At 40.7% G+C, this 16,175-nt stretch overlaps 1 protein-coding gene across 3 annotated transcripts; it reads right to left on the reverse strand.

Annotated features, from left to right (window-relative positions):
• Positions 1–576: 576 nt before the first annotated feature.
• Positions 577–16,175, reverse strand: LYSMD2 (LysM domain containing 2). Of its 3 annotated transcripts, none has more exons than XM_079129989.1 (3): positions 15,517–16,160; positions 4,304–4,626; positions 577–3,193 (listed from the first exon to the last, which is right to left on the reverse strand). In XM_079129989.1, the coding sequence occupies exons 1-3, from the start codon at positions 15,787–15,789 to the stop codon at positions 3,151–3,153; spliced, it is 639 nt and encodes a 212-aa protein (XP_078986115.1). In that variant the 5' UTR covers positions 15,790–16,160; the 3' UTR covers positions 577–3,150. The 3 variants fall into 3 exon arrangements, 2 of the variants coding, with proteins under 2 accessions (XP_078986115.1, XP_078986116.1); XM_079129990.1 differs by lacking the exon at positions 15,517–16,160 and adding an exon at positions 14,750–14,850; XR_013762268.1 differs by lacking the exon at positions 577–3,193 and adding an exon at positions 14,750–14,850 and having other exon boundaries at positions 4,489–4,626; positions 15,517–16,175.

Raw genomic sequence — 16,175 nt, forward strand, 5'->3', positions numbered from 1 at the left:
AACAAAGAGCAAAGGACTAGGCAGGGTGGAAATAGAGATTAACAACCATTCCCTTCCCTGGGAACTAAGTGCTTCCTTGGAGGAAAACGTTAGTGAACTTTGGGTCCCTGCAAGTCCTCTTACCACAGACATGGCCCTGGAAACAACCATACAGAGGCCAGGCAGGGCTCTGCTTAATGATGGGTCAGCAGTTCCAAGCCAAAGGCTTTGAAATGTATTATTTGGTGTAAAGTAATTATATAAATATTTTTCTACTGTCAAAAATCAGAAAACAACAGTGCTTTGTATATTAGCTGCCACTATTTCAGATTGGCCTTCCCATGTCTGCATTGCTGTCTTGAAGACCCTACCAGTATTCTCTTTGCAGTGAGGACCGAGAACTTATAGAACATGGTTAAAGACCATTTTTCAGGTTAAAGACCATTTTTAAATTTTGAGATAGGGTCTTGCTAAGTTACTTAGAACATGGTTAAAGACCATTTTTCAGGTTAAAGACCATTTTTAAATTTTGAAATAGGGTCTTGCTAAGTTACTTAGGGCCTTGCTAAGTTGCTGAGGCTGGCCTCCTCAGAGGAGTAGACCATTGCTATTCCTTTCCAAAGAAAAACCAAAGCCTGACAGATAAACTAAGCTGGGCATATTCTAAAGAAGCCAGTACCCACTGGTGAGTGGGGAGGAGCTTTGCCCAAACTACACTTGCAGAGCACAACTCGGACTGATTTAATGAGTCATCTTGTGATGACATGATCAGCTGCAGCCATGTCAAGTAGGCTGCTTCTATATCAGACAATAAACTGGCTTGAACTAAGCATTTTATCCATTCACTTTTTTATAATATATATAAATATCTATGCAATATTTTTAAAAATATGAAATTTGTTTAGAGAGATTATTCTCATTTTCAAGGTGAAGTGACCTTCATTAACTCCCATTGATAACCAAGACAAAAGGGAGATCATTAGCCCCGTTTTATAAATGAGGAAAGTGGTTCACCTAGGGAACGAAAGAACATGCTCAAGCTCATGTGACCAGGGTGGTGAAGATGGAATTAGACCCGAGTTTCTCATCTCTCACCACTCCTTCACAGTGATTCTATACTGAGGTAGGGACTAAAGTACTGTAGACCTGTACAGCTCAACTGTGACCACAAAGTTATTAGGAACTTGATATGAGAGATTTTTCACCTGAAATTGCTAAAAGAGGCAAAAATAAAATACTAAAAACATTTTAAGATTATGGTCTTAATTTCAAATTTGAGTTTATATCTTTTGGATAGTATCTTTGGATTTGTCTTTTGATTTACTTTTAAATTTCGGATCATTTTATGTTAAATATCATGATAATGCTACATTTTTTAAAGTTCCTAGGCCTCCACAGAGATTTACTTGGGTCTTTCTTACATGCATGTTTCCCTTCTTTTTTTAAAATTTTTTAGCTTTCTCTTTTTCCAACTAACTCCCCACAGTTCAAGTAGTAGTAGATACAAGAAAGTGGCAAAGCATGATCAAGAGAGCATCTTGTTTCAAAGATGCTATAATAGTATGAAGAAAAAAAAATAAGACACAGGGATTATACATGTCAGTTATGAACAAACAAGAAACCAGCAAAACAAGGGCAGATAGGCTACTGCTTCCCGTTAATGCGCTGGCTGGTCCTCCCCCAAGTTGCATATATGCAGTTCTGGTTCTGCAAGCTCTGCTGCATTACCATTTAAAGGTTCATGTTACTTGCTCAATGAAAGGTCTAGAGGAACAAGACAGAGAGGAAGAAAATAACAGAAAAAAGGGACAACGAAAGTAGGGAAACAAAAGTCTCCTTTGGTTGGGCACAGTGGCACTTACCTGTAATTCCAGTGACAGGGTTGGGGCGGGGCTGAGGCAAGAGAATCTCAAGTTTAAGGCCAGCCTCAGCAACTTGGCGAGGCCCTAAGTAACTTAAGCAAGACCCTATCTCAAAATTTAAAAAGGGCTGGAGATGTGGCTCACTGGTAAAAGCACCTCTTGGCTTAAGTCCCTAATACAAAAAAAAATAATATGAAAAATTCTTTTGCCCCACAGATAGCAGACTCCTTTAGGGATGGTAATGAGGGGTAAATACAGAGAACTGCTGTGGAATCATAAAGACTTAATCTGCTGGTTGAATAGAAATGGAGACCAAAAGCATACTTAATTGTAAATAGTACAATGCTTAAAGTTTACTGCTATAACCTATAATATAAAAAAAGACAAATTAAAAACCTAACTCTAAATTCAAATAATGTGGAATACATTACACAGTGATGTATTAGAATACATTGAATAGTGACTACATACACAATACTCTATAAAATGACTTAGTAATAAAAGCTGAACTAAAATTCAGTAATCAGTCAGATCTTGGTATTTATTCTTCTAGTATTTACATTTTCACTATATCTGAATCACATTAGGTCAGTGAAATTGCAAAGGATGCTAGGAACTATAATTGATTTGCTTTTAGATTATTGAAATTTCTTTCAAAATTGCATTTACAATAATAAAAGCCATTAAAATACAGGAGAAGTCACCATTTCAAAATATAATTTAAAAATCAATTTGATTTTCCCATTTTGAAAAAAAAGAAGACTCATATGTGAAAACATAGTTTATTTTCTCAGACTTTTGTAGTTTATTTTACAAAATAGCAGACAAAATTTGGTTCTTTGTATTAATACAGAATATGTAATACATATTGAAATATATATATATATATGTATATAGCACTTAAGTTATAAACATACAGCAAAGTCAGCATCACTTAAACAGCCACTGTGTTTTTCACATAATTAGGGTTTCATCAGGAGCTAAATAAACACTGTTTTCAGCTTAAATATATAAAGTCTTTGATGCTTTATCTCCACCAGTATTTACAAAAGCTAGTCTAAAAACTTACCACCTACAAAAGTAATAAGCTTCAGAATATAATTTTGCTATCATGCCATAATAAAAACTTAACATTATAGAAAGCCAGAGGGAACCAGTCACTTCAGTGCAACTGCAGTAGGTAGACTTAATCGTGATTTTAAGATGAGTGCTATGGGAATCCAAAAGGGATGCTTCTGGATCTTCAGTTGCCGGATGCTTTATGGTCCAACCACCTCTTAATCCAGATTAGAATCATGCCACTAATCACCTAACTATGATAGAGGGATGTTGCATAGGGACTCTCTTCATCTCTAAACAAAAAAACAAAAAAACAAACAAAAAAACCCAGCTTAAATCAGTATTTAAAACTATAATTAGAAATCTCAAACACATACATATTATACAACTTAATACCCACTGGATAAGAGTATTATGCACACCTTAAAAGTGATGCGAAAGGCAAATATTTCTTAAGGCATATCTTACTATCTCCATCTTACTGTTGTCTCAGTTATTGGAATAAATAATTATGGTATATAATAATTAAATATATTAAATTTATACAAATTATGATGTATCTGTTTTCTATATGCCACCTCTTTCTCAAAAGTAACCAAGGTACCTAAAACAAAGAGCATACTTACAACAAGATGAAAAAAGTAGAAATTTAAAAATCAGGACTAAGGAAAGGAGTAGGAAGCCAATAAAGTAACCATAAGAGGTATAGTAGTCACACCTGGGCATCTATTTTACTTGCAAGCTTCCCAGGATCCAGGGCGAAAAAGAAACACAATAGGTTGTACCTTCTTAAAACAATAAAGCAGGAAGGAAACCAATTCTATAGAAGAAAGAAAGATTTGACCTAGTATCGAATTTAAAAACAAAGTTAAAAAACTCATAGGAGGGCTGGGGTTGTGGCTCAGTGGTAAAGCACTTGCCTAGCACCTGCATGTGTGAGGCACTGGGTTCTATCCTCAGCACCACATATAAATAAACAAATAGATAAAATAAAAGTAAAGGTCCATCAACAACTAAAAATTTTTTTTTTTAAATTCACAGAAAATCTTAGAACCCTTGATAACAAATAACAAACAATGTCCTTGACAAATTTTAGAAGGTCGGTATTGTCTAAGTTTTCTCTAGGGCACTGGTTCCCCTGAAGACTCAACAAGATGCTTCTATTTGGCTACTATCCAGAATTTTAGCTGGACATTAATGCTTTAAAGCAAAGAAGCACATTTTTTATAATAAATAACAAAGACAAAAGCATTTGCAACAGATAAAGGCTTACGCATTATGTGGTATCTCTCTTTGCACTTCATATAGCAGAAATGTCATTCTAGAATTAAAATGTAAAGCAAGAACATCTTAAGAGTAATTTAATCAGCCTCTGACATTTTTCTTTACCAGAGAATTTTTACCTGCTCTCTTCTTTTAGTTTCTTGGCTGCCTGCGTTGATAATTTAATCTGCAAATCAAGTCTCTGTAGGAAATCTCTGGCTGACACTTCCTTGGGCTGTATCTCAGATTCCTGAGGACTGGGAGGAGGGAGGTCTTCCCCAGCCACCACAGGCTCCTCTTCTTGTGAAAAACTGCTATCAACAGTTTCATTTTCTGGAGAATCAATGGAGTTAAGTCCATTAAACAACAAAGGCTTCTCTGATATAACTGGGATGTTCAAAGTTTTCTTCAGAAATATACAATCATTGGTAAACAGTTTATTGGCCCTTTTAATCTGTTCCATCTAAAATATAAAAAAGGAAACACAGAGTTACATATTACCAAGTCCAGGAGCAGGATTTATTATACAATGCAGAGAGACACACATTCATGAGCAATATGTGTGCAATGCCTTCTCTGATTCAAGTCCTCACTTGTGTTTGGTCACTCCATAGTTTGGTCACTGAAATTATGCTGCATCTAAGCTTGTCGGAGAAACATCTGTGCTTATGTTCATCACACTACACATCCTCAGACTTCGCCTGACTAGCCTGGGGACCCACACCACACCAGTCTCTCCACAGGCACTCCAGCATCTCATTTGTACTACTCTTTCTCATGATATAACTGAGACATCCAATAAAATGTCTACAAACACACAAGCTTTGGGATCTGACAGGCCTGGTTCAATCCCAGCTTCTCCAACATGAACTGTATGAACATGAGCTTATTACTTACCTGGTTGAGCCTGTTTTCTCATAGGTAAAACACGTATCATCTACCCTTTGCAGGGTTGTCGCAAGGATTAAGCGAGTCTACATGTATATATAGAGAAAATAAATATGTGTGGATATATATGTGTGTGTGCGAATATAACACATATACATATAGAGAAAATATATATAAAATATTATATTTGTACTACATATATTAGATAGATGTTAGGAGTGGCAGTGGATAGTACTTTCTATTCTCCATTTCCCAATGAAGAAATCCAGGCACATAAAAGATGATTAATTGATTTGAACAAGTGCATACAGCTCTATAAATGTCTGAACTGGAATTTCTGTCTCACTCTAAAGTCCATATGGCTGGATTAAAGTGCATGATTAATGGAATCAAATTACGGGAGCCTTTAATGCCAAATTGATTCTGAGTGAAAGAAAATTATATTTCTACTTCAAAGATCCTGAAGAAACAACAGTCAAAGAAACGAACCCTGTTTCTCCTGCTTTCTTATTATAAGATGAATCCATGCAAATAGTACCTTTGAAGCTTTTTTTCCTTTTAAAAGATACTTCACAAAAGAAAAGAGAAGGGATGGTCCTTTGTGTTCTAGTTGCAGGAGATGGCAAATGGTGAGAAAGAGATCAAGGTCATGGGCAGGTCCATTTTAGAGATAAAATTAAAATCTAAAACTTCCAAGTATCTCTGGTCTTGCTTAGGTTTAGATTGGAGAGTGTTAAATAACTTCAACACTTGGCAAGATCCTGTCTCAAAATAAAATAAAAAGGGTTGGGGATGTATCTCAAAGAGAGTACCACTAGGTTCAATCCCCAGCATCAAAAAAATAAACAAACAAAAAACAAAAACAAACAAAAAAAAACTGACATCTATAACAAGTTCTGGTAAATTACTGCCCAGGGACCAAATCTGACCCAACATCTATTTTCATATAGCATGAAAGCTAAGAATGATTTTCAAATGTATACATGGTTGGGGGAAAAAAAAAAAAAAAAACAAAGAACACATTTCCTGACAAATGAAAATCATATAAAATTCACATTTCCATGTCCATGAATAGAGTTTTATTGGAACACAGCCATGTTCATTTGTTCCAGTGCTGTCCCTGGCTGCCTTCCTACTACAACAGCAGAGCCTAAAAGACCTGACCCTTTACAGAAAAAGTTTACCAACCCCTGATTCCTTGAATTTTATAGATAAACAGAAAATCTTTGATTTTGCATAAAAGTTGCTTTTTAGCTACTTAAAATTAAATGAGAAGTGGGTGGTAAGTTATCTGTTGAAATGGCTATTTTCCTTTTAAACCTATGCTCACCTCTCAATCCAGTCCCATCTCTCCTTAAGCCTGTTCTGAACTCTGGGGGCTGAACCTTTTTCTTGGTGGGGGGCAGTGGGTACTGGGGATTGAACCTAGGGACTCTTTACCACTGAACCACATCCCCAGCCCTTTTCATTTTTTGATACAGGGTTTCACTAAGTTGCTTAGGGCCTCACCTAGTTGCTGTGGTTGGCCTTGAGCTTGTGATCCTCCTGCCTCAGCCTCCCAAGTCACTGGGCTTACAGGCATGTGCGCCTCCATGCCCAGCTAAGGGGGTGGGGATGGGGGCTGACATTTTAAGAACTACATTTCTCAAGCCTCTGTATCCTTGAAATGTTAGTTGGTTTACTAAAGGAAGACACCATAACTCTGGTGGCTTCATTCCTCCATGACCTGAGATATCAGGCAGACCCTCCTTTTTCCACCCCTCCACCAAGGGAAGACTGGATTTCTCTTGGCGCTTCAGGCCTACAGTGAATGTCTCCCTGCTGTGGCTGGTCTCTGGGTTCTTCACTACTCCTTGTTGTTTCCTTCACCCTGTTCACACTCTATAAATGTCCCTTCATTAAAGTCTGTAAATTCCTGAATTGCCTTGCCCTCTGAGTGTGCTATTCTGCTAGGATGCTGACTGATAACATCCATCATATAGAACAACACAGGCCACTAAGGTCCAGCCAGGGGCCAATGAAACTGACTGAGCACAATACAAGTTAACTGAGTCGGGGAGCACAATACAAGGTAACTGAGTCGGGGGCCGGGTACTGTCAGGGAAACTGTAGAGAGAAGGGCGGGGCTCCCCGGCTCTTATATACCCTACTATACAAGTGATTCACTACAGAATTGCCTTTAAACTAGTCTTGAACTTCCAGGTGTCAGAGACTGTATTTTCACTCAGAATAATCAGTAAGCCTTTAAGGTATCTGTTATGAGATGGGCGTGGTGGCACACACCTATAATCCCAGCTAAAGCAAGAGGATCACAAAGTTAAGATCAGCCTAAGCAACTCAGTGAGACTCTGTCTCAGATAAAATAAAAAGGGTTGGGGGTGTAGCTCTGTGGTAGAGTACTTGCCTGGCATACCCAAAGCCCTGGGTTCAATACCTAGTATACCAGGGATATCCAGATGTAGTTAGCATCAAGGTGGGAACCACTCTAGGGAGAGTAGATCTGAGTCAGAAAGTAAAACAGGTAAATGAGTCAGTAGTCCACACACAGGTCACACTCTCTAGGTTCAAATTCTGGTTTTGCCACTTTGTTATCATTCTCTATGTCTATTCTCTTATCTGTAAAGTAAGGATAGGAATAGTCCTTTCATGTAATGACTGCTGTGAAGATTAAATGAATTGGTTTACATAAAATTTTTAGGACAATATATGGTAGACAGGAAGCACTCAAAAATGTTAGCAACTGTCATGATTATATTTGGTTCAAAGTAAGAAAGCAAACAGGTAAGGGCAAATCTTTGTTAACAAACATTTAGCTAAAGAGAAAGAAAAGAGTACGAATTTTCTCCCATTAAGCTTTTTTTTTTTTATCTTCCCCAAAGTTAGAATATATAAACAAGATTTCATATAAACCAGTCCACATGAATAACATGTCACCAAAAAAGGTTCTGAAAGGGGTTTTCAAAAAGGAAAGAATTTGATCTTGTTCTTTACAAACAATGACTTAGACCAAGAGCATAGGTTCCAAACTCTGTTATCTATACTAAGGTCAAGGTAAGAAACAGTTATGGAAAAAGACAGGGGAAGAAAAAAAAAAAAAAAAAAAAAAAAAAACACCCAGGATTCTGCCTATAATCCCAACAGCTTGGGAGGCTGAGGCAGGAGGTCTGAGAGTTCAAAGCCAGATTCAGCAATTTAGCAAATCAGCAAGACCCTGTCTCTAACTAATGCACAAAAAAGGGGTTGGGGATGTGGCTCAGTGGTTAAGTGTCCCTGGGTTCAATCCCTGGTTTTAAAAAAAAAAAAAAAAAAAAAAAAAAAAACAGGATCCCAGCCAGAAAGAGCAGCAGCAACTCCCCAAAGCAGGGGGAAACTGTGTGGTGAAGTATAGGGAGTAATAAACTGACTTTGGGCCAAGACAAGGAATTTGGAATTTATTTTGAATGTGATGAGAAGCTACTGGAGGATGAAGGAATAGAGTGACATGATCTGATTACAGTTCAAGATCACTTTGCAGCTATGCAGAAAAATGGGTTGGCAAGAAAGACACACTAGTGGAAACAGAAAGTCCAGCTATGGAACTAACCACTGCAGCACATATGAGAACCTGTGGGTAATGCAAAACAGTGAGAAGATGTTTTGTTTGGAATGTTTTATTCTTCTCTTGGAACATAGGTTAGGTTTTACTGTTCTGGAAATTGCACCCACGTGAAACTAAGGAAAGCCATTATTCAATCCATGGAAGGGCTGGAAAACGCCACAGCTTTCCCACCTGCCCACCTCACAACATTTCCTGAGAGCCACTTAAGCCTGAGAATAGAAAGTATAACCTTTTGCAAATGACACAGAACTACTTTCTGTTTCTTAGGACGGAAGTACAGCAATCAAATGCTATCATTTCGAGTCTCTCCTAAACAGGGTTGAATAGTGAAATATAAATTCACTCTCTGGTCACTAAGAGACAGGTTATAGAAGAACTAAAGTAAGAACTAACCGAATGGGCCCCAGTCAATCATGGCGAAATAAAGTAGAACAAGTGTTATCAATAACTTAAAAATAACCCATTTAAAGTGGCTCCCCTATAAGGACATTTTGTAAAGGTGAAATTACTTAGGCAGGAATTCACAATGGTTATTCCCAAAAGGTATCTCCACAGGCGCTCTGGGGGATGGACAAGAACCCTTACAAAAGGACACTAGGTCCGGCATCATTGATCCACCTACTGAGCAGTGAATGTAATATTCAAAACCTCTTTGCTTCCTCTCTGTTCCTTAAAAGAGACCGCCCTTCCAAAAAATATTTCAGGATAATTTTATACGTGCATACAACTATTACTTGATTATTATTTAATAGAAACAGACTTAAATACTAAATGATTCTCTCAATATTCACCTCCACATCTGTCTCCTGTTATGTTCCAGGTGTTGGTGGCAATCAGACCCCTCCATTGCCATGTGCTCATGGGGGAAAAAAGATTCTTTTCTTCTCCACGCTCTCAGAAGAGTAAATGAAGTCCCACTTACAGGAAATTTCCAAAAAAGGCAAATTATAAACTAAAAAGTAGATCAGTGGTTTCCTGGGGCCGAAGAACAAAGTAGAATGGGCCCTACATGTTGGAACTTTCTAAAATTGAATTCTGATGATGGTTGCACAACTGTGTAAATTTACTAAAAATCACTGACGTGTACACTTAAGACAGGGTGAGTTTTGTAGTATATAATTATACCTTAGAGCTGGGGAGGACTATTGTTTTTATTTTTTGGCTTTTGGTTTTGTTTTATGGTACTGGAGATTGAACCTATGGGTGCTTTACCACTGGGCTACATCTCCAAAAATTTTTTAAATTTTTATTTTGAGGCAGGGTCTCACTAAGTTGTCTTCAAACTTGTGATCCTCTTGCTTTGGCCTCCCAAGTTGCTGGGATTTTATTTTATTTTATTTTATTTTACTTTATTTTATTTTATTTTATTTTATTTTAAGTACATGAGAACTCTACTAATACCCCAAATTTCAGGCTATTTTACCATGCCTCTCACTATAAGTGGTACTATGTATAGTTCAGCAAGGATCAACAATCTCTACCAGCAGCAGACTAAAGTTATAAATACTGTAGATTTACATACCCTTACACTTCTAACTCACAGTGCTTATTCTCCCTAAAATGACAATCATTTCACTTTTCTCTCAGCAAGATAACTTTTATGTGGGAAAATGTTAAGCAACAACTTGGCCAAAAAGCTAATTGAAAGAGAAAGAGAAGACCCTAGGAACAAAACTGGACAGGCAGTCACTGAGGGCATTAGAGACGAGGTGGCCTCTGGAGCTAAGAAAAGAGGCAAGTTCCCTGGGGGAAGTAAAAAGACAAAGTTTATACAAATAATAGGTGCACTTTGCTGCCTCCTTTCCACTTTCAGTTTCTATTCAGTTTCTAGAGGTTTCCCCAGGGTTTCTAAACAAAAAGTTCCCAGTGGCAACCTAGAGCTGGTCAACTTCCTGCAGAGGCTTGAATCCTACTAGGAGGAGCGAGAATGGCAGAGAGAGCGATGGCTAACTCTAGAATACAGGGTTAAGGAAGGGGCCTGTTAGTCTCAGTAAAGATTTAAAAAAAAAAAAAAAAAAAAAAACAGGGGAAATTCCAGCCCCAGCAAGTCTATGTCTGAGGTTTTGAACTGTACTTAGTAGTTTCTCAACCTGGACCAAATAGTTTCAGTTTCCCAGACCAACTTCCTCAAGTGCCTATTACTCTTGTAAAAATGCCCAGTCCTAAACCTATGTGTAATTTAGTGTGAAGACCCACTGCTACTGGAGGAGATGAAACCAGCAGCCAACACCAGCAAGGGCAGCAGTCTTCTATAGATTTCAGAACTGGCCTCAAACTACTCTTGCAGTTCATACCTTCAGCAGGCTGCACCTCCTCCCTCAGCCCTTACTGGGTCCTATCTTCTAGGACCTGCTTGATTCTAGGACTTACAATTTCATACCAGTCAGGCTTTCTTGTGGATTATGTCGACATGGACCCACCAAGTGTCAGGCACCAGGCCAGGAAGATATAAAGACGCATCAGACAAGCCAGGTGCCCTGGTGCATGCTTGCAATCCCAGTGACTAGGGAGGCTGAAGCAGGAGGATCACAGGTTTGAGGTCAGTCTCAGCAACTTAGTGAGGCCCTAAGCAACTTAGTGAGACCCCATCTCAAAGGACTGGGGGGTGTAGCTTAGTGAAAAAACACCTCTGGGTTCAGTCCCCAGTACCAAAAAAAAAAAAGAAAGAAATGAATCAGACAAGCTCCTTGGCTTCTTAAGCAGTCACAGTATAGAAAGCAGTTAGCTGATAAACTCATTATAAATAAAAAGAGAACGTGTAGCCCTAGCATCTAGTACAGGGCCTCAAACAAACAGACCCAATAAAAGTGGGGAAAAAAATATGGAACACCAGCTATTAGTAACTATTAATAATTTTAAAAGGGGTGATGGGAAAACATCATAAAAATATTTTCTAAGTCACTGACTGAAAGATTGGGGTCCATCAGTGTCAGCCTGGCCAGGTCCTGGCCACTATTTTTTCCTACAGAGGAGCCTCCTGAGTCCCCAGGCCCATCCCCAGGGCAGAGATCTTCAAGCTGAATAGTAAACAAATAAGCAGAATTTTCTAGCATATCAGCAAGTCATCCAAAATCTAGACACTTCTTAACAACATCCTTCTTTTGCTACTGCTTTCGTCCAAGCTACTCTCTTCTCTCACCTGTCAATTGCAAAAGCTTCCATCATATCTGGTCTCTGCCTTGGCACAAGCCTCCCTCTAACCTATTCTCAAAACAGCAACTAGAGTGATTCTTTTAATGCATAAGTAAGATGATGTCACTCTTCTGCTCAAACCCCACCACCATTACTGCCAGAGGGTCCCCAGTGAGAGATAAAGCTTAATCCCTTAAAACAGCTTTCAAGAGCTTAAGTAATCTTGTCTAACTATACTTAACTGCATTCTAAGCACCAGCCATACTCTTCCTAGGAAGTTGTCAATTATGTTTCCACCTCAGGACCTCTGTACCACTGGCTATTCCTTCTGCCTAGAATATTCTTTACCAGGTATCTACATGGCTCTCTTCCTTTCCTCCTCTGTAAGGCCTTCCCTGATAGTCCAATTTTAACTTGCATCCACCTCCACTGGTCCTCCCTAACTTCTTGATTTTTTTTTTTCATTTTGTTTATCAATATCTGACATATAACATACTTTGTTTACTTACTGTCTCTACTGACTAAAATATAAGCTCCATGGAGGCATGGATTTTTATTTGTTCACTAATGTTTCATTAGAAAGGTAGAACAGGAAAAAAAAAAAAAAAAAAAGAACAATTGGATGAATGATAAATACTGTTAGAAAAGCAAGTCAGGGAAAACAGGGAGAAATGCCAGTGGGGAAGAGGATTGCAATTTGACATAGACTGGTCAAGAAAAGTCCCACAAAGGAAATATTTAGACAAAGTTTTGAAGGCAATGAGGTTGCAAATCACACAACCAGGACCAGCTACATCACTGGTCCAGAGCCCAGTGGAAAATGAAAATGTGGGGCCTTTGTTTACAAATTAAAGATTTCAAGACACAACTGAGCATTAAAGCAAGTACCAGTCACTTCTAAGCTTGGGACCTTATGTAAACTGCACAGGTCACACCCATGCGGCTGCTCCCGCACCCAGCCAGCCCTTCAGGCAGCTATGAGGGAAAGACCATTCCAGACACATGGAATAGCATGTACACTGAGCCCAAGTAGCACAAGGTTTTGGGAATAAGTAAAGAGGTCACACTTTTTAAAAACAGATTCATAGATGCCTTTTCTGGACAATCTTATCCCATAGGTCTGAGATGAGTGGGACTCTTCATTTTCAGCTGCCCCAGCACGCTTCTCTCCCCTTCCAGGCCAGCTGAAGGAACACTAATCTACTCCCATAGCCTGAGATATATTTTGCTGTCAGCTCTGAACATCATTTTGGATATCCAGCTTCCAACTTGTTCCTTTTGTAAGCCAGGGCTAGCAATCAGGTCTCCATGTTCATCCCTTGCCAGAGTCTGTTCTGGGAACAGCACTACTGACTTTCACCCGTTTCCCCAGCAAGGGACTGAAGTCCTGGCTGGGACCCAGCTGGATGGCTGAGGAGCTGCCCTCAGTAGTCAGGCTTGCCTGAGAGTTACTGCTCCTCTAAGCTGTGGAGCTGTGCTTTCCTCACACCAACATGGAAAGTTAAGGTCAACTGTTAGCCTGGACTGGCTCTTAATTTCCAGGTACACTACTGTGGGCCTCTTAATCCCCAACATATCGTCACTGAGTCTTTTAAACAACAATTTAAACATGATGTAGATGATCCTGGCAGTGAATATTAGAAAATTAAATCATTGACCTTCTTTCTGTTAAGAGGAAAAAAAAAAAGACCTTCCTTCCACTTAAAATCTCATTTACCATTAAGTAAATCCAATTAATGTATACAGATATTAATTAAAGCAAGAATATCATTTCACTCTATGGTATTATTACTTTCATTGGTTCTATACCACCAGTAGAGGAGTCTCCCAAAACTTTATCAACTACAGATCAGAGCCCAAAATAATAAAATACATATATATGTAATAAACCAGCAGTTCTCAAACAGACATAAGTTTGCCTCCAAAAGAATATTTGGCAATGTCTGAATGTGCTACCTGTCTCCAATGGGAAAAGGGCAGAGATGCTGCTAAATATCCTACAATGCACAGGACAGTCTCCAACAACAAAGTCTATAATATCAATAATGCTGAAATTGAGAAACTTTGTAATGGACTATTTGTAACCACAGACTATATTTCCCAATTCACTATACCTGAGCCTTACATCTTAAAATTAAAAATCTTTATAAAAGTAATGAAAAATCTGATTTACACTTAAATGGAAGACAGTAATAAGGTTATAAGTAATAGGACTTACATGAGATGATACATGGATTACAAAGTATTTGATCAAAGGTGGAGAACTACAGTGAATAGATATTTGGGAGCCATGAGCGACTCAAGGGAAACCACAGAGGGCTGTGGGTAATGGGAGATCACCAGGGAAGAAAGCATAAGAAATAAGACTCCTAGGTATCATAAATTCCTAGCTGTAGGCACACTAGCCTAGTAGGTAAGATGTACAGAAACCCAATAAAAAAGACTTTCCTTCTTCAGTAACCAAGATGCTAAGAGACCTCTAGATAAGAGTGGATATCAGAAGTAATATCTAGAGAAAAGCCAATCCTTTATCACTGGGTCAACTCAAGCTGATCTCAATGACAATCATACTTAGAAAAGATCCTTACCTCTTAACATCTTCTCATATGTAAAAAGATTCATTCCAAGTATGTGCTAGGCTTATTGTGAGAGTCAAATAAATCAAGATGAAACAGGACAAATGCAATGCCTGACACACAGCAGGTATTAATAAAGAGTAGCTATGGATATTTTCCAACTGGACTTTTCTCCAGCTCTGACCCAAACCAGGCCCCACTGATACACACGGAGAATTGTAGGTCTATGTTCAATTTAGAGGACTCCCAAGTGGTCAGAATAGGGGCTCTCCGTGGCATGTCAGTATGTGACTGCACAGCAAAGTTCGTGTTCTCAAAATGTTAAAATGACAGAGAGACCTGATGGTAAACATATACCTGCTTAAATTTGCAAAGTATGCAAAATAGATTACCTCCGTCCTTGGCAATGAGTCGGAGTTTCACTTTAAGAGAAAGATATGATCATCTTTCTTCCCCTTGCTGTCTAAGGTGCTTTAGGAAAGTACACTGAAAGCTGACAGAGAACTCAAATGTAAAAAGGCCATCACATAGCTCAGAGTTAATTATAAGTAATTTTAATGAAACGATTTGTTCCCTCAGGTTTCCATGTCCTTCCCAGAGGTGTAATGCAATATACCCAAGACGCACACACATAAATTTGTAATAAACACAGCCCTCTCCACAGGTGTCACATTCACGGTTGCCAGTGAGCCCCGGGATGTAATTTCACTTCTAAATAAAGAAGCATAATCGATAGAACCAGAACCATACATGGGCACAACTGTACCATTCCTGACTCATCATAGAGCTTGTTTACACAGAGAACAGAATCCACCTCAGTGCGGCTTTGAGTAAATACATAGTAGTGGGATCGCGAGAGCAAATCGGATGAAGGTGGCTGTCGGTGATACCGAAGCCCGGTTCTCTCTGATCTTCTTCACGCAAAAGATCGGGTCAGAGTCTGGGCAGGGCGCTGGGAACTCGGCAGCTGCCTGGGGAGGGAGTCTTGGCGGCCCGCCCCTCTGGCTGCAGGACCGCTTTGGCGACCATCGCTGCCAGGCGAGCGCTTGGGGCCGAGCCGCGCGGGGACTGCTGGCTGCCTTCTCCACACGCGAGTCCGCCCGTCCCCTCCCCCGCCCCGGAGCCGCCAGCCCGGGCCGCGGCGGCGCGCCCTGCTCACCGTGACTCCGTACTTGAGCGCGATGCCCTGCAGCGTGTCTCCGGCGCGGACCCGGTGCTCCACCAGGCGCTCGATGACGCCGGCGCCCAGCGGCGCCCGCACGCTGGCAGTGCTGCCGTACGAGCGGGTCTTGGTGCGGGCCAGGCTCAGCGACAGCTCGGCCTCCTCGGACTCGGAGCCCGAGCGCGAGCGCGGCGGCGGCGAGGGGGCCGAGGACCGCGGCGCTCGGGGGCCGCCTTCCCGCAGGGACAACGCGGGCACGGAGTCCGCCATGGGTCCTGCCGAGGCCGCCAGGTCGGGGAGCTGCCAAGGGGGCGGTGCCTCCTCTGCCGCCGCCGCCTCTTCCTCCTCACTGGGACTGCGGCTGGTCGTTTCGCGGGGGCGGCGGGCGGGAAGCCGAAGAGGGGAGCTGCGGGCCGGGCATGGCGGGAGTCTGCCCCCTTCAAGGCCTGCCTTCCCCGGGCGCCCGTGGCACAGGCGCACCTGCAAGGGGAAGAGAGAAGTGAGCGCCCGCAGCAGTCTGGCGGACTGCGGCAGCTCCACCCTGCCCGCCCGTGCCGGCAAGGCCCAGCGGAGCGAGGAAGCGGGGGCGCGCCAAAGCCTGCGGCCCGAGGGGCTAAGAGGCCCATCCGGAGGCGCCCTCGGCCTCTGATGCATCC

The sequence above is a fragment of the Sciurus vulgaris genome, assembly GCF_902686455.1.
Source record: "Sciurus vulgaris genome assembly, chromosome: 2".
NCBI lineage: Eukaryota > Metazoa > Chordata > Mammalia > Rodentia > Sciuridae > Sciurus > Sciurus vulgaris.